General features: G+C 36.0%; 1 protein-coding gene across 1 annotated transcript; it reads left to right on the top strand.

Annotated features, from left to right (window-relative positions):
* The first annotated feature begins 1,879 nt into the window (after positions 1-1,879).
* Positions 1,880-25,789, top strand: LOC110466552 (sodium- and chloride-dependent glycine transporter 1-like). Its single transcript, XM_021523529.1, has 14 exons — positions 1,880-2,090; positions 12,918-13,049; positions 13,361-13,581; positions 13,722-13,807; positions 13,922-14,054; positions 15,001-15,135; positions 15,447-15,550; positions 16,061-16,185; positions 16,762-16,877; positions 18,081-18,212; positions 21,085-21,184; positions 23,161-23,261; positions 23,389-23,556; positions 25,265-25,789. The coding sequence occupies exons 1-14, from the start codon at positions 1,904-1,906 to the stop codon at positions 25,478-25,480; spliced, it is 1,956 nt and encodes a 651-aa protein (XP_021379204.1). The 5' UTR covers positions 1,880-1,903; the 3' UTR covers positions 25,481-25,789.
* The last annotated feature ends 323 nt before the right edge of the window (positions 25,790-26,112 follow it).

The raw sequence follows: 26,112 nt of genomic DNA, 5'->3' as shown, positions 1-26,112 counted from the left end.
TTTCGTTGGATAAAAATATGAATACTCTTTCAGCATTTAATCAAGTTTTGGGATAATCACTAACCCAATATACTTATCTTATCTGCACAATACATTGTGGACTCTGCATTGTAGTACTTTACTCTGTAACGCCAGTATGATGTCAATCTTAATGATGCTATTTAATATACTGCATTTCGGTTTTTCTTTAATTTTAAAGGAGTGAGAAATATCAAGTGCTATTCCAAAATTTAACAAATTTATAAGATTGTAAATTTCTAAGAAGGAATGCCGACTTGACTGAAATTTATGCTCGCATCCGTTTACTTTAAATATAGATGTACTATTTACTAGAAGGTATAAAGCGCATACCGGTAATGTGGGAGTCGAAGACAAATTCGTAAGCCTTTCGGTGATTTAGCACATGTCTTTAGAATAAACTCATTACGTTGTTTTCATGTGATAATTACTGAATAATACATTGATTTTTTATGAAATGTTAAAAACTGATATGATACCATGAATATATATTTAAAGCATGCAATGTCACAACAAAACGAAATGCAACTTCCTCTCGAAGACATGACTAGAAATGAACCGCGGTAATATTAGGTTTGGATGTTATAAAATCAGCTACTAATCGGTTGATCTGCAGATGATGCAAACATTGGAGTCCAACTATAAAACAAAGTAGCATTCTTGACGTTCATATAAATGAGTTATTAGCACACCAACATACCCTGTCTCCTGCATACACTAAACACATGGAGGCACGTCCTTAAATGATCTTAGCTGTTAATGAGACGTTAAACAAATTATAACCAAACCGAATCAACATAGGCTATATCTATTGGGTATTCAACTTAAAAAAATAACGAAGCTTTGATAATTTATAGATATTTAAATTATATATTGTTTTTAACTCGACCCATTAGTCAGTATATAGAACAACGCCAAAAGGTCAAAGCTCAACATGGGCTGTAACGATTTTTTAGGTTTAAATGATTCTTCTTAAAAAGAAAATTGTATAGGGCCACACGCAGAGGTCAAAGTTCAACATAGGCTATATGACAGCCATGTAAGCTTCAGAAATCTTGATTAAAAGTAGCAGGTGACAGCCATGTCAGCTTAAAAAATCTTGATTAAAAGTACCTTTGATATTTCATTCATTAGCTTACTTCGCAAATCAAAAAAGTTTAAATAATGAAAGTTAGCATTACTAATCCTCAGAAATGCATGTTTCTTTTTCAGGTTTAGAGATATTGTTGATTTTTACACGATTTTGTCATGAAGCTGACGAAGCTTGACAAATATACCATGTGCCTGGTTGTTTATTAACTTAACGAATCGCTAATGTTTTATAATGTGATTTTTAAGAACTTTGAACAGAATTTAAAACATATACTTGTTTGACAAAAAATAACCTTTAAAATCTTCCTCTCGCATTTCTAATAGTTTTTAGTTTTAATAAAAAAACAATTGGGGAAAAAAACAAAACACAGGTTTGAAAGTTGTTATGAAGCCGATCAGACATTGGCCCTGATGAAAACGTTACAAACTTGAACATCGAAAACAATTCCTATAGTTCTTTCAACGAATCTACTGACAAGCTTCCTTGTCGGTAAGTCTCATCTTTTTTAAATGAAATTAATTTATTCACGCTCATTGTGTAACGATGATATTTAAACGATGTAACTCTAATAAATCATTTCACAGTGTGTATCAAATATCAACAAGTGGATTTCTGTTTTGTCGTTATGCATAGATTTGAAAGATCACGTTTTGCCTTTTGCAAACTAAGGTTCAGATAATATTACGCCATAAAATGAATTGAAAAAAAGGTGCTGACGCGTTGCTGTTTTATTTGATATAACGACAGTATAGTGTGTTTTGCAAGCAGTATCACCTAGGTTTCGGGGTTTCTATGTTGATTGTATGTATTACTGAGATGGAAAACAGACAGGGGGACCTAGAAAATATGCCACAGTTGGCAGAAGCAAGTAAACTGAAATGGTCATCGCGAAAGGAGTTTATCATCTCTCTCCTTGGTTACTCGTTAGGTCTAACAGACATATGGAGGGTACCGTACCTCACCTACAGGAACGGAGGTGGTAAGTATAATTGTCCAATCTGTATAGCTCTTTAATCAAACAAAATCATATGATACTTTCAGTTGTCCTTGTTTGGAGGATCAAACGAGATATTTATCATGGCGGGGCATTGTCCGCAAGAGTTTAACTATTATTTCACATGTAACAATACGTTTACTGAAAAAAAAAGACGTAAACAAAATAGAACACTTTTCAATAAAAGATATTCCTACGTTTATTAGCTCACCTTGGCCAAAGGGCCAAATAAGCTAAGACATGGCGCTGCGTCCGTCCGTCATCCGGCGTCTGGATTTTACTTAAAATAACTTCTTCTTAATAAACGTAAAACCTTGGGTGAGGATATTTTGCCCGTAGCAAGCTGGAATGAAGGGCTACCAAGTCTGTTAAAATAAATGACCTTCACACACATTGAAGGTCAAAGGGGTCAATTGTGTCAAAAACTTTTTTCTGAACAACTTCTGAATAACCAAAATGCCCAGGGTAATTATATATGGCTAAGAGCATTATAGGATGAAGGGCTACCAAGTTTCTTCAAATGAATGACCTTCACTCATATTCATGGTAACATTGGTCAAATATATTTAAAACTTTTAAACGACTTCTTCTGAATAACCAAATCCCAGGTTGATGATATTTGGCCAGTAGCATGCAAGAATGACGGGCTAGCTAGTTTGTTCAAATAAATGACCAAACTCATATTCAAAGTCAAAGGGGTCAATTATCTTGAACAAACTTTTAAACAACATCGTCTGAAAAACTAAAAGACACATGATGATAATACGTTGCCAGTGACATGCTGGGATTAAGGGCTACTAAGTTTGTTCAAATGGATGACCTATTCAAGCTCGCGGGGTCAAATATATTTGAAACCTTTAAACGACATCTTCTTAATAACCATGAGCCCAGAGTATGTTGTCCCTACAGGTAGGGCGTAAGAATTGTACCTGCTGCCCCCATTGCATGATCGTAAAAGGTGACTAAATTTTGGATCGTATCTTTTCTCTTCTTTCTAAACAACTTTCTTCTTCCTCATGTCTCCTTTGACAATGCCTCACTTTTGGCCTTTAGTTGAACGTTTTCCCTTGTGATATGGTTTGGTTTAGTATCGTTAAACGTCCTATCAACAGCTATGGTCATTAAAGGACGGCCTCCCCTGTGTGCAAGATGCATGCGTGTAGTGTATGGGTGTGTATTTTGGGACGCTGCGATAAGTTTGTGTTTTTCTCCTTGTGATAACACAGAACTGATGCCGACTTTATAGTACTACCTCAATGAAACATACTGCCGAAGCCACCCAGAAGGCCATCCCACCCGGTCACATTGCACTGCCAAACTCCTAAACTGCTGAGCCTTAAGCAGGAGTAGAAACTACCATTTGTACAGACTCTGGTTTGATATTTTGTCGGAAGCATGCTTGGATGAAGGGCTACCTAGTTTGTTCAAATGAATGGCATTGAGTTAAATTTAAGGTCACAGGGGTTAAATATGTAAACAAATATTTAAACAACACTTCTCCTGATCTGTCCCCAGGCTTGGACAGACCAAAGTCCTCAAAAATTGTAGTCGTTATTCCCTGATTAACATCCAGCATTAAGGGGAATGGCAACAACTGGTTCACCTGTTGTCAATATAATGTGACCAGGTGGAATGCTGTGCTGGATGCCTTCGGCATGGTATTGCAGTGAGATAGCACTTTAAAGTTGGCATCAGATCCGCACTTTTACAAGGAGGCAAACACAGCAACAAACCCTATTTCCTGCATACACACGCGCAAGTACGCATACACAGCATACATTGAGGAACGTCCTTAGGTGACCTTAGCTGTTGTAGGACGTTAAACAAAACTAAACCAATCCTTTATAACTACGAGGCCCAGAATATTGATATTTGGCCGTTATATTGCTTTGATGAAGGGCTACGAATTTGTTAAAAATGATCGATCTTGACTAATAATCAATGTCACAGGTGTCAAATATGGATAAAAATCTGAAAACGACTCTTCTGAATAACCACGAGGTCCAGAAAGGTGATATTTAACTATAGGCATGCTTAGATGAAGGGCTACCAAGTTTGTTAAAAGGATCGACCTTTACTAATAATCAAGGTCACATGGGTCAAATATGTTTAAAATCTTTATACGGCGTCTTCTGAAAGCCATCGGATCCAGAATGGTGATATTTGGCTATTAGTAGGCTTACAAAAAGGACTACCAAGTTTTTAAAAGTGAATTACCTCGACTTTCATTCAATATCACATGGGTCAAATATGTCATAAACCTTTAAACGACTTCTGAATAACAATGAAACCCAGAATGTTGATATATTTTGCCATTCGCATGCTGGGGATGAAGGACTGCAAAGTTTGTTAAAATGAATTAACTTGACTAACAACTACTTTTGAATAACCATGAGGCCCGGAATGTTGATATCTTGCCAGTAGCATGCTAGGATTAGGGGTTCCTAGTTTGTAAAAATGAATAACCTCGGATAATATATTGAAGGTCACAGGGGTCAAATATCTTTCACATCTTTCAACAACTTCTGAATAACCATGAGGTCCAGAATGGTGATATTTTGCCATCAACATGCTTACATAAAGGGCTACTTAGATTGTTAAAATGAATTATCTTGACTTGCATTCGAGGTAACAGGGGTCAAATATATTTAAACTCTTTAAACAACTTCATCTAAATACCAAAATATTCGAAATAATTATATTTGATCAGAAACATGCTAGGATAAAGCGCTACCAAGTATGTTAGAATGAATGACGTTGACCTTTTATCAAGGTCACTGGGATCAAACGTGTTTAAAATCTTCAAATGACTTCTGAATAACCATAAAGTCTAGAATGTTGATAAATCGCTAGTAGCATGCTAGGATAAAGGGCTATCAAACTTTTGTATTTCAATGACCTTGACACGTATTTAGTCAAATATGTATAAACCTTAAAGTGACCTTATCTCAATAAGCGAGGCGTATAATGTTTGTTCAACGTAATAACCTTGTTCGACTTTCAAGGCCATAAGAGTCAAATGTTTTAAAATCTTTTAACAGGTTCTTTTGAATGACTTTTAGCCATCAATAATGATATTTTGCCTGCAGCTTTATTTAAGATCACCTTAAAGGTTACAGGTGTGAAATTTATACCAGGTGAGCGATGCAGGCCCATTGATATAAGTACTATCCGTCCATCGTTGTTGCTATTTATGTTTTACACTGCAATTGATAGTAAAATATCAATCCGGTTTCATATCCGTTGGGTGGGTAAAGGCAGCTCGTTATTTTCATTAATTTCATCATGGCCGGGTATCCACGATACACGGCATAATCTGGATATATCATGAAGTTTAATTACCACCTTTTGAATCAGAAAATTGTTGAAATCAATATGTTATAGCTTTTGAAGAACCGAAAATGAATCGGAGCATACACAGCAATATTCCATCGAATTGTCTTGTTTTAATTAATTTCTAACGCTGCAGTAAAAATTGAAACACAATGCAACGCATGGAACAAGATTTTGGTGCATTCACTTGTTACCTCTCGGTTGGGTTATGGTAACGCCCTACTCTGTGGTATATCTGACAAATTAACTAGTCGTCTGCAGAGGGTCCAGAACACTGCAGCACGGCTAGTTACTCGTACTCGAAAGAGAGAGCACATCACACATGTGCTCTATTTGTTTCACTGGTTATCTGTACGATACAGGTCGCAGTACAAAATTCTTGTGTACATATACAAGGCACTGAATGGAACAGCTCCCCAGTACATACAGGAGCTTGTTACGCTGTATCAGCCGCCACGATCACTGCGGTTGGAGTCAGAATCTGTGTTGTGTGTCCCAAAATCTCGTACTGTGACCTACGGAAACAGATGCTTTGGAAGGATTTCGGCTACGTTGTGGAATAGTTTACCATCTGCAATTAGAAAGTCCAATACTCTGGCAAAGTTCAAGAGGGACATCAAAACTCGCCTCTCCACGTCTGCATTTGATAATCTTTGCAAAGACGTTATGTAATACCACCCTTTTATTTGTTCAATTATGTGCACATTGCTTGCTTAAATGTATAATAGTGATTACAAGCCTTTGTTGTTTTTTTCGTTTTCACAATTATAACCATTACTATTATCCAAATGTTGTAAAGCGCTTTGGAGTAATTTTACAAATTATATATGGCGCTTATAAATGTATAGTATTATTATTATTATTGTTAATGAGGAAGTCGACCAGAAACAGGTAGGGGACCGGGAAAAGTATACAACTGCTGTCACTCACTGCATGCATTATAAGGTGCGACTAATGTGGTAACCCACTGTAGAATTGGGTATTTGCTTTAGTGTCTTCCATTCGGGGACACCAAAACGACCCCAATAAATCTGCTTCACCTATTGCAATATTTGGAATCATGATATTACTTTCTACTTCTTACTTCATTTTATTTCCTAGCGCCTTGCTTGTCAACACCTTACGTTCGCCCAGTTAAGGAAGGCAATTGGTTCTGTCCCCAGGCCGGTACATACCAAAGTCGTTATTACCTGCCTAGGGGGTGGCAACAACTGGTTCATCCATTGTCAGTATAATGTGACCGGGCGGTATGTCTATGCTGGGTGCCATGGGCATGGAACAAACATTTAGTGTGTTCGTTTCAACATTACAGCCAACATTGAGGTATTATTACCAAGCTTGTCGCTAGGACATATAATGTAGTTAGAAGTAAAAAGTAAGATAAAGATCCCAATGTTGCGATGGGTGCAGCATATTTATTTTGGTCGCTTTTGTGTCTCCAAGTAGGGGCGCAAAAGTCAATTCCCGATTCTGCAGGGGGTTAACACATTTCGCCTCTTAGATACATGCGATGGGTAACAGCAGGTGTATTCCTTTCTCGATACCCGACTTACAGGGGTGTCTATTGCAAAGTGGTACACGAACAAACACAACCACCAAATTGCCTTAAAGGGACATCACGTGAAGAGCCATATTTTTTTAATGAATGTATGTATTGTATGCATTTCCACTTATCACTTATGTTACCTCGCTATCCCCATATTCATAGTCCGTTCCAAATGTCGAGTTTGACCACTTGAATTGTTCAGGAAAGCCCTGCTAAAAATAGCCCCGATAACGACACCTGACTAGGCAGTAAACACAAGTGGTCTGAGCGAGATGAAACGGTTTCCAAAGGGGCCCCCAGAGAGGGGCCGTTAGGCAACTGCAACTTCTTACCGCACTATGAAACCAAGTAATATGCTTTCTAAGTCCGTATTCAAACTAATTGAACAGTTATTATTCATCATCAGAAGTTAATTGCACACTTGCCAATATTCAGAGTTTAAATTTATTTAGCTTCCAATAAAAGTGAACAAGGGATGGGGCACAAGTTTTTACAATTTATCACAGCCTTCTCCCGTCATACATTTACAATTAAATGTCAACAATGATAATAGGCATAATCATAAAGTAGATATACAAAAATATATATTGAAGTTATTACCGGAATGTGACCGGTAGAGTTGGTACGGGCCTTAACACCTTCCCTCAACCATGGGACAAACCTTTCTGTAAAAAGGAATATTCACGAGACGCATATCCCTTTCCAAATGTTTTCATAAAGTGCATATATGCAATGACAAACTACACGCGTATAAAAAAGAGAAACGTTAGTGATTTTTTTATTACATTGTTATGAATTTATGTATACTGTATTTCCCACTTTCACTGTCTCCATACGCTAACACGTAGTAAGTCATATTAGCCATCACACACAATAAACTGTATGGTAATACCACTACGTGTACATGTAGAATATGTGTCAGATATGGAACGTGTTGAAATACTTGATCATTATATTTTTTCAATACTTTACATAGATTAAAGAGTTCTTGTAAATGGACCCTCTTTTATGTAGCACGCGTCATTTTTACAACGTAAACAAATGTTTTCCCCCTGTTTTCAATACGTATTCCGATTCTATCTGAAGTCGAAAATTAAATCATAATACATTCCAAGTCAACATCATATGAAAACATGAACTGTTGAAAAATGTTATGCGATCCGATTTACTAGAAGTAGGTTCTCCTTCCACAGTTATTTATCCTGATCCGTCATTTTGACGTTTTAAATCTAGCTGCGATAACGTAGCTTTTTGACGAAGAGCTATGTTTTTTTTATCTTGCGTCTTCGCTCCAGAGGAGGCCGGGTATTCATATAAGTACTAATTTAAAAGTACTATGTAAAAAAAAAAAACCGTTTAATTCAGCAATATATTCAAATCATACCATTTTACTGAACCCGGTTATATTATAAATTATGTAAATCTAATAGCGCACGTATCTCATTTGACCCCGATCCCGCGAGCGCCGTGGCTATCACAACAGTTATCCCTTGGAGGGCCTCATGGCAAAATCAAACTAACCAGTCACTTATCCCTTCCTTTCGCATAAAACAAAGTAAACTCTCTCCGATACATGCCCATTAACATATTAAACTAAGTTCCTCTGTGTTCAAACTCGGACAAAGATACTTGCGAGGTTAATAGCTTTAGATATTTATTCATAACATGAACAGCGAAAGCATTTCTGTCAATTCCATTTCAGCTTAACAAGCTATCCGTAAGAATACATGCACCGATCGTTATTTTCCATAAGGAGTATCACTTGATATGTTTATGTAGTATTTGAAAAAAAAGACAAAAGAAAAAGTAACTTCACCGTGATGCCCCTTTAAGCACCCATGCATGCATTACAAACATAGAGAAGAGACATGTCATTGAATGACCGAAGTCATAAAAAGAAACTGAAGGGTAACCTTATCGGGGGCTTCAGATTACTAAGTCCGACCTTATTTCATGAACTCTGGTCCAACACCGTCACACCGTTTTGATCGCGATAAACGAAGGGCGGGACTGCTGTCGGGGACAGGCGCACTGCCTGTAATACACACTAGACTTTGACATTTGACGCCCGAAGTTGGCAAATAGAAGGGCGGAATAATATTCAGATACACACTTTCAGTGTTCATTTAGTACAAAACACGATCAGCTTACGTTGACAATTATAATATATGAGAATAAGTACGTAACATAATAAAAAGAAATATTTCATCACTCAATTGAAAAGCGTCTAACAAAGATGCAAATCGACATATACATTTATGTTTGTCAACTGAGAAATATATTATTCATCGGTAAAATATTTTTTTAATTTTCTACCAATAAAGCGGTTGAACTCTGTTTATATATAAAGCAAGGTGACATCTGTCAATATCTTTTGACGTCAAAGTAAACTAGCAGAAAAATCAATATTATGAAAAATTAATATCGATAGCATGATTTGATTTGGTTTGATTTCGTTTAACGTCCTATAAACAGCTAAGGTCATTTAAAAACGTGCCTCCATGTGTGTTGTGTCTGCGTGTCATTAAAGGACGTGCCTCCATGTGTGTATGTTGGAATATCGGTAGCGTTGTTTTTTCTTTCCTGTATTTAATATATGTTTGACGGTACGGTATTCCCGATACGGCTGGTACCTCAAGTATTACTTTAGAATGTATCTTGACATCAGTCAACAAACAAGTACACCATTTATCAGATAGTAAGTGTTCTACTGACAGCAGGCTTATTAAAGAGATTAAAGTAGTCGTAGCATGGTAACATCAAATAAGGAAAACCCTGCATATCGGGATTAAGGAAAGAACATACTTGTTGTGCACGTGTTGCATGTATGAGGGAACTGATGTGTGGCGCCAAATCGTATGTGACAGGGAAACGTCATTGTAACGTCACTATTTTATGTTTACCCCCATGTTTGTTTGCTTGCAATAGTCAAAGAAGTATGAAAACGAGCGCAGATAAGCTCTCTGTTTGATGACTGACGTGTTTAATAAAGATTCGTCCGCCACGTGTACAGAGATTAGAAAAGTTGTTACTTTGACACAATTTGTTGAGCTCGTTGATAATGAGTTGTCTTCTTTTTGTCAAGGGCCAACTATCATAATTCCATTCTGTTGGTCACACACACGCTGGCAGTCATAATAACGCACGAAACGTATAATAGCCGTTGCTTTACCGTCTTTAATTGGACCGATAATGTGGCACCTTGAAATGGATAGTTTCTATTCCTGCTTAACGCTCAGCAACTTATGAGTATGACGACTGGTTCGCCCGTTGTCAGTATAATGTGACCGGCTGGGGCGTCTTGCTGGGTGTTTTCGGCAGTATGTTTCAGTGAGGTAGCACTATAAAGTCGGCATCAGTACCGCGCTATCACAAGGAGAAAACACGATCATATCGCAGCCTCCCAAAATAAACACACATACACTACACTCATACATCTTGCACACTGGGGAGGACGGAGCTGTTAATAGGACGTTAAACAAAATAAAACAAAGACAAAAAGTATTGCCTCCTCAGGTCTGATGCCGACTTTGTAGTGCTATCTCACTGAAATACCATGCCGAAGCATTCCGCCTCGTTACATTCTACTGATAAATGGTGAATCAGTAGACGCCATTTTCCTTAATGATGAACGCTTAGCAGGTAATAACAACTACCATTTTTAAAGACTTTGGTATGTCCCGGCCATTGCCTTCCTCACCTAGGCGAACGTTCAAAATAAAAGCAAAAAGTGAGGCGTTGCCAAGCAAGGAAATAAAAAGCACTTCGAAGAAGAAATGAATAGAAAAAAATCCCACATATATGCAACGAGTGTAGCATATTCATTTTGGTCGCTTTCGTGTCCCCGAATATAGGGCTCAAATGCGAATCTCCAATTCTGCAGATTTAATGCTTGATATATAAAGTTTTATTTGTGAATCAAAATAAATTTGGTTTCTCTTTCTGTAACAGCAATAAAAAGGGAGGGATCCGTGTTATGTCTCCCCTTCGAATGTATCTTGGGAAAGCGGAATCTCGCGCACTAAAATCGCGTCTGCCCCACTATATACATTGTTATGGCCCTTTTATATTGAAGGTTGTCAATAGAATAACTTCTAAACCGTTTAAGATATCTTAATCAAACTTGAAGCATACCTGCATCACCAACAGAAAGTTTGCAGTGCACTAGAATTAGAATTGTTAATTATTAATTTGAAAAATCTTTACATTATAACATAATATTACCTCAAAATGTCATATAACCTCTGCTGGGTTCCTGGACATGGGGGAATACCAGGTAATGAAAAGGCAGATCGTGCTGCGAAAGCAGCACCATTCCTACCACCCTGAGATTTTAAACTTCATTTCACTGTTTTTAAACCACTAATTACAACATTTCTAAGATCAAAGTTGCAAAATAGTTGGAATCAGTGCGTAGATAACAAATTACATTCTATTAAACCTAAAACGGTGAATGTCATCCTAGCTACAGAGAGAGCTGTTCGGATGGGTCAATCATACGTTACCCATTGTTATTTACTTAAACGTGATATCCAGCCTCAATGCATAGCGTGTCAGGAAATATTTACAGTAAAACACTTCTTGTTAGATTGTGTCGACTTTAAGTCAACTCGAGAAAATTTCTATGATAACATTACATGTCTTAAATATCTTTTTGAAAACATAACTGTCTCTTCAATTTTAGGCTATCTGAAAGCTGTTTGTCTTTTCGATAAAATTTGAGTCATCATAGCCACTTTCAATTTTCAAATTGACGTTCGTCTTTTAACCTTTAAGTTTGTTTGATGTTTTTTTTTTTTTTGCATTGGTGTTTTTTTCGGCCCTATTGACTTATTATGTGTTGATGGGCCGTTAAGCATTTGATATTAATATTAATAATTCAATACCGAAGTTTGCCCGGAGTATGAGTTCCATGTTATTTCATCTACGTTGACCAAACTTACCATATCTATTTATCTTGGGAATGCGGAATTTCTCGCACTGGAATATGGTCTTGTGCCCAACTATATGCCGAGTTATGGCCCTTTGTATATATTTTTATATCGAAGTTTGTCCACGGCATGACATCTAAACCGTTAAATATATCTTGAGTAAATGTGAAGTATACATGCTTTAACCACAAAAGGTGTTCATTGCGATGTAATTAAGTATCGTGCCTTTTATAAACAGAGTTATGGCCCTTTGTTTATTTTTAGTACCGAAGTTTGTCCACGGCATAACTTCCATGTTGTTGACCAAACTTGCTATAGTTATATATCTTTGGAAGTAGGAGTGTCGCATTATAAAATGGTGTCTCGTCTCTCACTACATAAATAGCTATTGTTAAGACAATTTAACATGAACAAGAATTATTTAAAAGGTTATGTGTTATTTTTCCTATTTTTAGAGGTTACAAGTCAAATGTGCTTTAGTTACACTAAATATGAAAAATACAGTACTGTATAATTTTATACTTTATTGCATATTGTTTTCATCATATTGAACATTTTAAAATTGTACAGTAACAATGAACTTGTAACAATTCAAAATGACAACACAATGACGATTGGGGTTTTGAAAAAGGTGAAATTGCGACTTTCTGTGATGTGCTGGAAATGCACATTTTAAAATGGCCGCCGACTTGGTCATTTTTTTTAAGTTCGTGCAAAAATAGTTCTACAAGCAACACTCATCTATTTTTTACACATTTTTCAGATCTGTGTTTGCTATTGAAATTGATCGCAATTTGGTAAATATTACAAAAATACATTACTCGAGATCAAAACGAGTCTTGAACGGGATTTGAACCTCACAAGACTACATCCCTAGGACAGCCACCAATGTGAACCGAGTGTTTTACACTTTTTTTTATCTCCTTTAAAGACATTATTCACAGTATACTCGCTAAACTTTTCAATATTCGTTATTATAAAATTTTATTTTCTTATTTACAGGTGCTTTCCTAATCCCTTATATTTTCTTCATGTTGGTGTGTGGGATTCCATTATACTTCCTAGAAATAATGATGTCACAATTTGCCGGAAAAGGAACGTGGCGCGTGTGGGATTTCTGTCCCTTGTTTAGAGGTTTGTATCTGATTAATTGAATTTAGAAGTATATCATGCATACAATAGATTATAAAAAGATGTTAGAATGAGTTTGCAACAATGTTCAATGTTATCTATGCGGCACAATCAACAACTTTCTCCATGAGTTTTTTTTATCAGTACTAGGACTCATTGGTGATTTAAACGGAAACTAGAAACCTTCAGAGACAAAGTTATCAGACCAAGTTTATAATTAGTCGGAAATATGGCTTTGTCATCGATAATTGGATGACCTTTTCATGAACGTTTTTGACCTCGAGATTTTCATCAGCGATACAATATTTTAACAGGTCTAGGAATAACGTTTCTAATCATCAACTGGATTGTGGCGACCTACATCATGCTGCAAAAACCTTGGATCATTGAGTATATTGTAGCTTCCTGTTCGACTGAGCTGCCCTGGACATCATGCGGCAACGAGTGGAACACTCAAAGCTGTGTCCAATCTGGTCCTTCGATCGAGTACTTGATAAAGAATGCCAGTTCTACCTACAACAACAGTACAGTACAGGTACGACAGTTCCTTTGTTATCTCCTTAATTCCTGGGTTTGTTTTGTATATTTTGAGAGGGTTTTGTGCTGTTGTATGTTTTGAATTCTTAATAAAAAAAAATCCAGAAGCGATCACCATTTACAAATTTTGTTTTCCAGTCGACGTATCCTACAACGGTGAATTCGATGACTTATGGTGGAAATAATACATCACTTTACATGTCGTCGGTCGAGGAGTTCTGGAAGTTAGTATACTCTGTAAATGAAATTAGGATTACACTGTTCATATATTGGCTAAATTGCTTTGCAATTATACGGTGTTAATACGCCAGACTTAATCATTTTAAATAATCTAACAGTTACAAGATCCTGGATATGTCTTCTGGCATCGACGATATTGGCAGGCTGAACTGGAAATACCTTCTGTACCTACTGGCGTGTCACGTGATAATCTGGCTATCATTGTTCAAGAGTGTCAAGTCTATTGGCAAGGTGGGTTAATAGTGCTATAAACAACAATACATTCTTGTTGGTAAGACGTTAATGTTTAAAAATGAAAATATGTCAAATTGGCCTGTATCGCGCACTTGTTACAATGTATTTATCTAAAATATGTGACTTTAAAATATTTCAGGGAAAGAATTAAGTTCGTGATTTTCAGGTCAGCATCATTAATATGTCTGCAATACACCTCTGCTTGGGAAACATTTAACAAGAGGCCAAGATGGCATGTATCGCCCACCTGGATATGTTTAAAATACTTGATTTGAGGTTAAAATATAGAAATTTCAGAAAGATCCATCCATTATTTCTTCAAATGTCAAAAATCCCTTTATCCCTACACTAGAAGAAGGATTTTAAAAGTTTTACTTCTATTTCCCCTATTGTGCCCCTCTCCTCCCCTCTCCTCTACCCCTAGGAGGGCCATACCCACCAATTATACAAAGTTGAGTGCCCTTTGCCTATAGATGTTCCAGACCAAATTGGGACGAAATCCCTTTATCTCAATAGTAGAAGAAGAATTTTACAGGTTTACCTCTATTTCCCCCTATTCGGCCCACCCCTCTGAACCCAGAGGGCCACACCCACCATTTGTACAAAATTGAGAACCCTTGGTCAAAAGATGCTCCTGACCAAATTTGCTGAAAAAAAAGCTGACGGACGGACTGACGACGGACGCTGCGCCACTTTCCCTTCGGGCAGGTGAGCTAAAAAGGCATCATTGACCTTTTTCACTCACTAAAACACTCTTTGTTTTACCCTTTTCTATTCATCTAAAATAGCCTCTTGTTTACATTACGCCTGATAGCTTGTACGCCATACCCGAATGTCTAATACCTGGCCTGAATGATGTTATGGTGTCAATGGAGTCATTTTAGTAAGAATATTCGACATAATTTGTGATTTACTAAAAAAAATTGTAACATGTTGTTCTCAGATGATGTATGTGACAGCAATATCTCCGATGGTACTGACTTTTATCATCTGGATTAGAGCTCTCACACTTCCGGGAGCCACGAATGGAATGGCGTATTTCATTACACCGGATTTCAACCGCCTTGCTTATCCAGAAGTACGTGTTTGTTATAACTTCTACGAAAAAGTAGATCTCCTGTTTTTTGTTATTTAGATCAAAGGTGTTATTGATACTGTTACTCATACTCATTATGCTGCAAAGGAATTGTGACAAATCCTCTTTTTCAACCATGAAGTGAAGCTTCAGAAATAGTTAATAATGTAAGTTACTTATTAGTACAACAATCTGTATCATATGACAACCATAGCCTTTTGAAAGGTTTATGTTATCACTAGCGGCTCGAGTTAACATGTGGTTATTTGTATAATTATGAATAATATGTAAATGCACGTTTCGTTTTGTGTTAGGTGTGGATAGAGGCGGCATTCATGGCGTTCTACACTTTGGGTCCCGCTTGGGGAGGACTGGCCATGTTCGGAAGTCACAACAGATTCTCAGACAACTGCTTCCGGTGAAATTCAACAAATGTTTTCTGATCCTCTGCCTAACAATTGATACTCTAAGTTAATTAATGTGTTGATATCGTATTACAGCAAATGTTTTATAATTTTGGTTGACTGTTTAGTGGTTCACTTTTAAGTAGAATCTTTTTGTTATCATGATGCATAATTTGTGTCCATAAAACATTATTCAAAGTGTATGTAATTCATTGAAAAGTTAATATACATTTCTATGGTGATACTATGGTTTTAGGTCTAAAAGCTTGTTTCCTTAATGCAAATTTCATTACTGTGATATAAAGAAAACGTAGGTTTGCATAACGGCGCTGCTCTCAGCATTGTGCAGTGAAGTTGTTTCGTTTTTTCCATAGCGACACCACTTTCAGTATATGATGTATTTTATGTGAAAGTGGTTTTCATAGAAACCAAATAATCAAATTTCTAATGTTACGTGTTCCATAGCAAACTTTGTTATCAGTACTGCGATATTGAGAATGCAAGGTATAATTTTGTTTCCATAGCGATGCTGTAATCAGTACCGTGATAACGGTGTGTTACGGACTATTTAATGGACTGGTAATCTTCTCTGTGATTGGTGTTCTCGCCTACGAAAGTAATGTACCTCTTGACAAGGTAATTACATCAGGTAAGTTGTTCGTGTCACAAGAGAATATTGTAAATTATCGTAAATGAAGTTCGAGGGATTTTTACTTAAATTATCACATTTGACGTTCAGTCTATGAAAACGCAATCCGGACAATAACTTCGGCAAAGTCGGCATCAGATCCGCGCTATCACAAGGAGGCAATTACACTAGCATACCCTGTCTCCAGCACACATATGTACATGGAGGCATACATAATACACATGGAGGCTCGTCATTAAATGACTTTAGCTGTTAATAGGACGTTAAACAAAACCAAGCCAAACTATAGGATGTCATATGCATTGAACTGATAACACCACATTCGCATAAATGTAAATTTAAGAATTTCCTTAAAATCAAATAGGGTAAAATAATACCATATCAAGCAGAGTAATCTGTTTACTACTTATATATAAAGTCCTTTAGAATAAGTTACTAACCTACATTTCATTTCTTTCATTTTAACTTCACAATTGTTTTGATGAAGGCTTGGTAAATGGTAAACTAATTGACGGCTTACTTTTCTATTTCTAAAAAAAAGTATGCACTATGTTACATGTTCTTTTTCTCTTGTAGGTGGATTTTCCCTGGGATTTGTAGCCTACCCACAGGCTATAACCTACTTCCCCTTGCCACAAGTATGGGCCGTTTTGTTCTTTATTGTCCTTTTTCTGCCAGGCATGGATTCTCAGGTTCGTCTTGATTTCCCGATTTCATAATTTATTATTATCATTGATTCTTAACGGCCAATCAATACAATAGAGCTCATTAGGGCCATAACAAGGAGATATAGCATGTTAAAGAAAATGACATCAAAGGAACGTAAAGGTCAACACCAAACGTTAGCTTGGTAAGTAAAAGGGGCTATGGTTAGCTATGTCTTTTTGAATAGTCCAACCCTTTTTAGATAGGTTAAATTTGTAGAGATACTGACTGTTTCGAAAAGTGATTTGAGATTTTTATATTATTATGAAAAAAAGTGTTTTACTGTAAACCGGGGAATATTAAATTTGGCGCGTACATCTGTCTGAAACGTTTAGCTTCTGAGAAGTAAAGCCCAAAAATAAGTTCGATCATTTCTACATTTTGGGTACATATTAATTGTGCCTGGTGTCAGGATAAGTTCGATAACCAATTCCATGCGTACATTTTGTGGCATAATTAACGAGGCTACCCACAAATAATTGGAGAAATGGTTTTCATACAATAAACTCCCTGACAATACGTTGATAACAAGAAGATCATATATTTGCAACTATTAAGTTTGTACCAAATTTTATCTCCTGCCCCCATTGTAACACTTGGGACCTTTTCGTTTCCTATCTTTCCTGTCGTCCTTCTTTTCTATCTACTTTCTATTTCAGACGGTGTCTGCCATTGCGAGGACGTTAAACAAAATTTACTCATACTCAATGTTGCTACCATCTTTTGATTTATTATTTGGTTTCTGTATAATGCCTTCGTAAAAACATCGATTTCCATTATTTTTAATGCACATATACACCTATAGCTAAGTATTAAGTATTTATGTACGTCCAACTTAGGATATTGTTCATTTGTTTGTTTGATGTTTAACGTCCCAGAAACAGTTAAAAGGTCACATGAAGACACCATCGATAAGAAAGTTTAGGAAAGTGAAAATAGAAATATATATATTTATATTAATCCCTGGTTTTTAATGGGAACCGCATTTCAATTTTGATTTTTCAATTGTTCACAAAGCATAGGACACCGCAGAAAATCCCGTTTCTACAAGGGTCCCCATTCAAGTCGGATCTCATAACTTAAGGTGGAATACAGCAGGCCTATTCTTTCTTCGAACTTACAGGGCTTAGAAAGAGTAGATTGTCAGTCAAGTGTATATCACAATTATATCGAAAATTACTGTCTTACAGACACTTTTGTTGGAGCCCGTACTTTGTGTGATTGAAGAAAACTTCCCTAAAACAATCGGAAGACGAAGACTCCCTCTTCTGACAGGAGTCACTGTGATAACTTTTATCTGTGGAATACCCCTGGCCACACAGGTACGACCGGTTCTGTTTTTTGGAATTCCATTATCTCATTCATTATCTACAGCAAAAATACGTTCGATATCTATCTGCTATTTATAACACATTTGATACTAGCCTCGTTTATATACTGTGGTATTGAATGAAGCTATTTGCCAGTGTTAATGTGAAAAATTGACGTTGGAAACTGGATTGGTAACGTCCTGAAAATGTTTCAAATACTTTCATTTTAAACTTGTCTTGAAAAACACAAAGTCGGAAATATTTCATTTAGCCAACTTGTGCGGCTATTCTTCAAAAAAAATCTACAGTAATAGAAATGAAAAACAAATCTATAAAAAGTGAAACATAAAATCGTTCGAGGCTTACTCAAACTTAAACAATAAATAAAGTATGATCAAAATTTCAAGGGGTAACTTAGCCCTTTGACGCCGACAATCTTTCTATCAGTAATGATAACCTTGATATAGGCATCCTGAAACACGTTTCTTACATATGTTTCTTATTTACAAAGAAATGAAGTTTAAGATGATTGATCCTTCCAAAAATGAAATTGCTAAAGCGCTGACAAAAATTTGAACATGCGTACGAACGAAATGTTATATCCCCTCACTACTCCGGAATGATTTAGTTCTTCTGTAACAATTCATATTCTTCATATTAAACCGACCAATCAGAGATCTGGTTTTGGCATTGTCAATTGTGACATCTCTTACATCTGATGTTTTCCTACAGTGATGTAGCAATATAGTATTCATTGTCTCAATATCTTTTGGCGGCAAATGGATTATCTATTAACAGAAGATAATGTCTTTATAAAGAAAAACAAAGAAAAATAGTATTTCGTTTCTTGATGAAAAGGGATCATCTGTTCACGGAATACAATGTTCCCATAAAGAAACAATAGGCCCAGTGGGCCTGTATCGCTCACCTGGATATCTAAGCAGCCATAGCAAAATGTTAAATACATATCATACTGCACTACGTATATTTCCAAATATTCTCCCTGTCTCTCAGCAAACACCGTTACCTAATTGGGTCACATTCTCCTATCCCCATTGGGATAGGGACATGATTTCTACAACATTGAATAATGTTGGGCCTAATATATCAAATTAAATTAAGATAAAGCTATAGGATAGAGTTGGAAAATGTCATTTTCATTTGTCAAATTTGTTTGGGTCTATTTAAGGAAGCTACTTGTTAAATATCACAAATTATTTAGTTTGTGACCTTGACGTTGTCGGGCTCAATCCCAAAAAAACAAACAGCCAAATAATATGATTCTATGCATTGCGATTTTTCAGAAGAAGTCGTTTGATATGTTTGACATATTTGACCCTTGTGACCTTGAAAGTTGGTAAAGGTAATTTTCATTCGCAAGCTCAACCCCTAGGAGCTATCTGACAAATATCAAGATTAGGCTACTTTTCAGTTCTTCAGAAATAGCTGTTTGAAGTGTTTGACATAGCTGACCCCTGTAATTGATTGACATATTTGACCCCTGTGACCTTGATAGTAGGTCAAGGTCATTTATTCTCAAATTTGGTCAGGCTTCATCCCAAAAAGCAACCGGCCAATTAATATGATTCTATGCATTTCGATTATTCAGAAGAAGTCGTTTGATAAGTTTAACATATTTGACTCTTGTGACCTTGATAGTAGGTAAAGGTCATTTCATTCTCAAACTTTGTCAGGCTCCATCCAAAGAAGCTACCAGCCACATACATTACGTACTTTGGTTTGGTTTGGTTTTATTTTTTTAACGTCCTATTAACAGCTAAGGTCATGTAAGGACGGCATCCCCAGTGTGCAATATTCACGCGTGTAGTGTATGTGTGTGTATTTTGGGAGGCTGGGATATGTTCGTGTTTGTCTTCTTGTGATAGCGCGGAACTGATGCCGACATTATAGTGCTACCTCACTGAAACATACTACCGAAGACACCCAGCAAGACGCCCCACACGGTTACGTACTATTACGTACTATACGTACTATACCTTTCAGTTCTTCAGAAGTCGATGAAAGTAATTGACACTTTTGACCCCTGTGACTTTGAAACTAAGTTCTCAAACTATGTTGGGCTTTTTACTAACAAAGCTATCACCCAAATATCATAACCCTAGGCATGTCCATTCTTCAGAAGTTCATGATGCTTTGATAAAATTGGAACAAACGATTGGTGAGGAATAATGAAATGTGATAGAAATACTTATTTTAAGGTGCATGTAATGGCCTCGAGAACAATAGGGATGGCACTGTATATATATAGGGATGGCACTGTATATATATAATATATTCTTAAACGTGCGGAAGTTCTCGAAATAACATATTTTTTACATTGTAAAATATAATGGAATCTTATGAAATTAATAACAAGAGGCCCAATGGGCCTGCATCGCTCACACGGTATTAATCGAACAATTGTAACCTCAAAAGAGATCTAAAAATAAAGCTACAGGCAAAATATCAGTATTCATGACTTTAAGTCATTCAAAACAACATGTTAAAATGTTTTATTACATTTGACCCCTGTGACCTCAAAAGTCGAACAATGTCATTACATTACGTTGAACAAACTTTATAGTCCTTCATCTCAGGGAGCAACTTGCCAAATATCACCAAACTAGACCTTTTGTTTAATGAGAATAGGTAATTCAAAGGTTTAAATATATCTGACCAAATGTGACCTTGAAAGTGGGTCAAGGTCATTCAAATGACATAAGGTCACTCGGCCCTTAGGGCCAGGTGAGCTTATAACCGTGCAAATTGAAATTCTACTTATGTTACAGGTTACAAGTTTAAAACCAACTTTATATATTTAAAGCAACCAGCTCCTGGTAAGGATGCCAGGGAATTAAAATACGAACTTTTTTGTTTAATTCAGGCTGGTATTTACATGTTCCAACTTATAGACTGGTATGCTGCTACGTGGAGTATTTTACTTATAGCTGTTGCAGAGTCTATCGTGTTTGCCTGGGTGTACGGTAGGTATATGATTGTGTACAAAAAAAATAGCATACCTGTGTTTAAAAGTGTTGTTTTCTATGTGATAGCAATATTTTGCCGTTAATAAAAATGTCTTCAGAAAAACAAATAGCGCCCAATGTTGTTGCCTATTTGTTTTGTTTGAGAGTTTGCATTCTGGAAACTGAAAAAGGTCATATAAGACGGTTTCCATGGATCAAAATGCAAATCAAAAGCCTCTCTAAAAGTGCTCATTTTAATTTCAAAACGTAGACAGGGTAGCATTACAAACTGGGCGGTCACAATATACTGGCAACGGGCCAACCACTCCACCCGGTCACATTATACTGGACAACGGGCTAACTAGTCCTTACCACCAACCATTTAATGCTTAATTTCAATATGTGACAATATGAAAAAGATACCTCTTAGTGTTGTTATGTATGTGGCCAGGTATGGAATACCATGCTGCAGTGTTCGGGTTATGACACTAATCTGAAATGGCACTGTGGGCGGCTTGATCGTCTCGGGCTCCGTCTTCATTTAAGCTAAGCTGTTCAGTTTCGAGGAAGCGAAATCCTAAACATCCCCAGCACATTTATATCCACTACTCTACCAATTATTCTCGCCCAAGCAGCTTCGGGAAAAGAATAGGCATGCTGTATCACCATGTGACTAATATAGGGTCCCAGTAATATTGGAGGTTTTCTTGTGTCTGGAGACATTGAGAAGAAAAAAAGGGTCTGNATATGTCCGTGTGCTCGTTTTTGTGCTATGATCGGTCAAAGATACCAATTTACCACAACATGTGATTTTAGGTGATTTTTTGGGTTTTGACCACTTGCAGAACAAATTCATGCAATTTCTTCCAAGTGTGTTATCAGATATGTATAAATGTTTGTAGAATTGTTGAAAATATTATTTTCTTTTAAATTATGGAAGTAAAATTTCTTAATCTTATTGTTTTAACTCGAAAAGCCGATTTTAGTTACCCCTACCCCCTATTTTTTAATGAAAAAATACTCATTTTTTACCATTTTTTTACAGATTAAACGCTTGATATAAAAAATTCTGGTATTTAACTTTTTTTAATATTTAATGAATTAAATGAAAACGTGTTTCTCTTTCTAAAACATCTACAAAAATGGGGGGTCAGTGTGCTTCTTTTTTTGTCCCATTATCATTTGTGTTATTTTTTAGTTTTTTCGGGGTCAAAAATCAAAAGTGCTTCAGTTACACTAAATACGTAAAAAAAATATCAATAATGTATAATTTTCCAGTTTGTTGCATATTATTTTTATCATATTGAACATTATAAAGTTGTACAGCAAAAAATGAACCTGCTACAATTAAAAATGGCGACTAAATGACAATTTAAGTGATCAATCTAGTGCCAAAAAAGGTGAAAATTTGGCCTTTTTTGAAGCACAAGATTTACACAATAATACACATTTTCAAAATGGCTGCCGAATTGGTAATTTTTCAAAATTCTTGTAAAAAAAGTTCTACAAACAACAGGCATCTAGTTTTTTGACATATTTTTTAGATGCGTGTTTGCTAATAAACTTGATCATAAGTTGTTAAATATTACAAAAACCCATTACACAAGATCAAAACGAGACTTGAACGTGATTGAAACCTCAGAAGAGTACATCCTTAATAAGACTTAAAACAAAATGAAAAACTACAAATATTTCTGAGACACCTTATAACGTTTGTCTCGTGAACGCTTTAGTCCTTTTCTCAACAGCACAGTTCTAGATTTGTAAATTACAATAGTAGATATTAGGCTAGATACCAATGATTAGGTTAGATGCACTTTCTCTGTTCATATGTTATCATTGTTTCATCAAAGTTGAGTACAATGTAGATTGTATTTAATTTCAATCACTTTATTACATTAACTTGGTTTTGTATTGGGTGATTACATTACCTTGGTTTTGTATTGGGTGAAAATTCACATAGCCATCAAGAACTTAAATTTTATAAATTTTAGGTGGCGACAGACTGAGCAGGGACTTCAAGCTGATGCTTGGAAGACCATTACCTGTGTCTGTACGGGTCTCAACGGCCTTCATTACACCAACTGTTCTCATGGTTTGTATATTATCACATTTCCAACGTTGAAGCTATAAAGTTTGATTACAATTTGAATTAATAAATCGTACGTTTTTGCGATGATATATTAGTCGGTTAATATGTAGGATTCTTTATATATTTTCAGTTTTTAGTCGTTGTGAGCATATTTACGTACAAACCCCCCTCCTACGGTACATACGAGTATCCGGACTACGCCCGCGGAATCGGATGGTGTTTTGCTATCATACCACTTGTTCCAAGTTTCATTTATATGCTATGGATTGTCAAGAACCAGGAGGGCTCTCTGAAGGAGGTATGTTTATTTAAGCACGTCAACAACAGCGACGGTACAGACACATTAGTTAATCAAATCCTTTCCACAGCGATCGTTTATTTTTCAAAACAAGACGATTACTTATTGTAGACGACAGCAATCTTGACACTACATATTAACACGTTACAAAGTTTTTATTGTTTAAGTTGTTGCATGAATGGTACTGTATTTGCTGAAATGTTGAAATATGACAGATATTGATCACATATCTGGTAGGTTAGACGTTGATTTCTACCTCACATATAAAGGAAACCGTTAAGAGGTCAAAAAAGTGTGAAATATATAGACAACACACAACAGGGATAACTTGTATATAGTTAAAAATAATCTTGAAGAAGTCTTAAACAGATAGACTGCTGCTCACCTCTCTGGATTGATAATCGAATAGTCAGTTGTGACGACAGAGTAAAAAAATCAATTTTGACATCTGATCCGCTTTTGTTTATTGCGATCCAAACGTATGAATCGGTTGGACCAAAATTGTTCGTTTATGAATTAAGGCCGGACCTAGTTATCGGATGCTATTATTAGGCGAGCCTTGAAAAAACCTTGCATGGACTGCATAAACATTTGCAGGTCCGTCATTATTTATACGCGAAAATGTTCATATAAAAACAGACAAACCGGTTGTTCCGAATCAATAAACGAACAGGCCTCTGATCAACATTGACAGGAAATATGTATACATATGTTGACAACAAAACAATCTACAAATATAATATCTAATTATTTGGTATTATCACAGGTTCTTTTTTATATACTTATATATATTTTTGTATATTTAATCATTAATTATATTACCAAACACACTAACAGACGCGTATAATAGTATATACAATAATAATAATTTACTGTCATGGATCGTTGTTTACCAATCATCTGGCATCCTCGGACCTTACTCACCAGCGGTTTGACCGTACATTTTGGTTAGCTGTTTATGTTTCAACCCGTATTTGAACATCAATTATAAACATTCATTTATTATATAAGATTTCAAGCAATATAAAAACGTAATTTGTAAAACAAATATGATTTTGATGTCTCTATGTATACTTTGAATCAATCAGATTTTTTGTTTGTAACATGCGACGCATTTACTTCCCCTTGACCATTGCATCTATATGAACTATTGACTGACTATACAAAGTATAAATAGACGTATATCGCTTTTAAGAATTAAATAAAAGCTCACGCAAGTTAGAAATATACACGTTTGTTAAATTATGGTACGGTAGGTAAGTTTCTGTACGTCTTGATACACGTTTCTGACGAACAAGGTTTTATGAAGCCGAGTTTTAAAATATGTAAGTACAATTACATTACTGATTGTTGCATATGACTTTGATTGGTTTGGTTTGAACAGCGCAGGTCATTTAAATTTAAGGTCATGCCTCCGTGTTTGTAATGTATGCGTGTTGTGCGTATGAGTGCAGGAGATAGTGTTTACCTCGTTTTAAAACAAATGTTTTCAGGCATTCGTCATTATTATACAATTTTAGCAAGACCACATCAGAGAGTCTAAAATACTGCTTTTGTATCCGGAATGCTTGCAATACCTGCAGCATTTCCATGAAATTTTGTATGCAATTACCATTTGCCGTTTATGAATTAGAGAAGGCTGTCATTTTCTGAAATGGATTAATTTCGTCTCAAACTTTTAAACTTTTAAGTTAATTATACTTGACAGAGATGCATGTCCCTACTGAAACCTTCGGTCGAGTGGGAGCCTGCCGAGGAGAGCACCAAGCGCGTCTTTCGGAATTTAGAACGAAGGTATGAACGATCGTTGAGGAGGCTTGCACTGTTTAATTTGACGGGACGTGGAGGATGTGACAAGTTCTCTACAGAATATGGAGGTGACAGTACCGAGATGGACGCCATCAATGGAGACAAGCACGTGTAATGTGATATCGCAATTCCGTGGACACCAAATAGACATAACAACGTAATTATTTACATAGACAATTTGCGATTTACGCTTTTATGGTTTATGATTTTATGACCTGAATATTTCATAAGTCAACATTACAACTAATAAAGGTATCCGTTGGAATGCATCTCTTTTTAAAACATCATGATTTTACAAGTTATTCCCTGCTTTTTATTTAATCTATTGTAAACACACTATATGTAGCCCCTAAAATAGAATAATTTTAACTGACTATTACCATTTTCCTGACCATGAAATATTAAATACTTTATTCCAGGAAACTTTCACCCTTCACTATAAAAATCAATTTTCTAAGAGAGTTTTTTTATACCCTTCACAAGTAATCAATATATATATAATGTTGTGTAAAAGTATTGACTTTCATGATTATTTCGAACTCGTTACTCAAAAATTTAGACATTGGCGAAAATTTCCTGTTGCAGTAATTTGATCTCTATCTTGAATTATTTTTGATAATCTAAATAAAAAGATTTTTCTTTTCTTTTGTTTTTTCATTTGTTCGTCAACAATTTTGACGGGACGTATTATGGTGTGGTGAGCATCCGTCCGCACGCACTTTGGTTTCCGCAGGATAAATTGCTTAA

This window comes from Mizuhopecten yessoensis, unplaced genomic scaffold (assembly GCF_002113885.1).
Source record: "Mizuhopecten yessoensis strain PY_sf001 unplaced genomic scaffold, ASM211388v2 scaffold29, whole genome shotgun sequence".
NCBI lineage: Eukaryota > Metazoa > Mollusca > Bivalvia > Pectinida > Pectinidae > Mizuhopecten > Mizuhopecten yessoensis.
The sequence above is the reverse complement of the archived record's forward strand: the minus strand, read 5'-3'. Positions and strand labels throughout refer to the sequence as shown.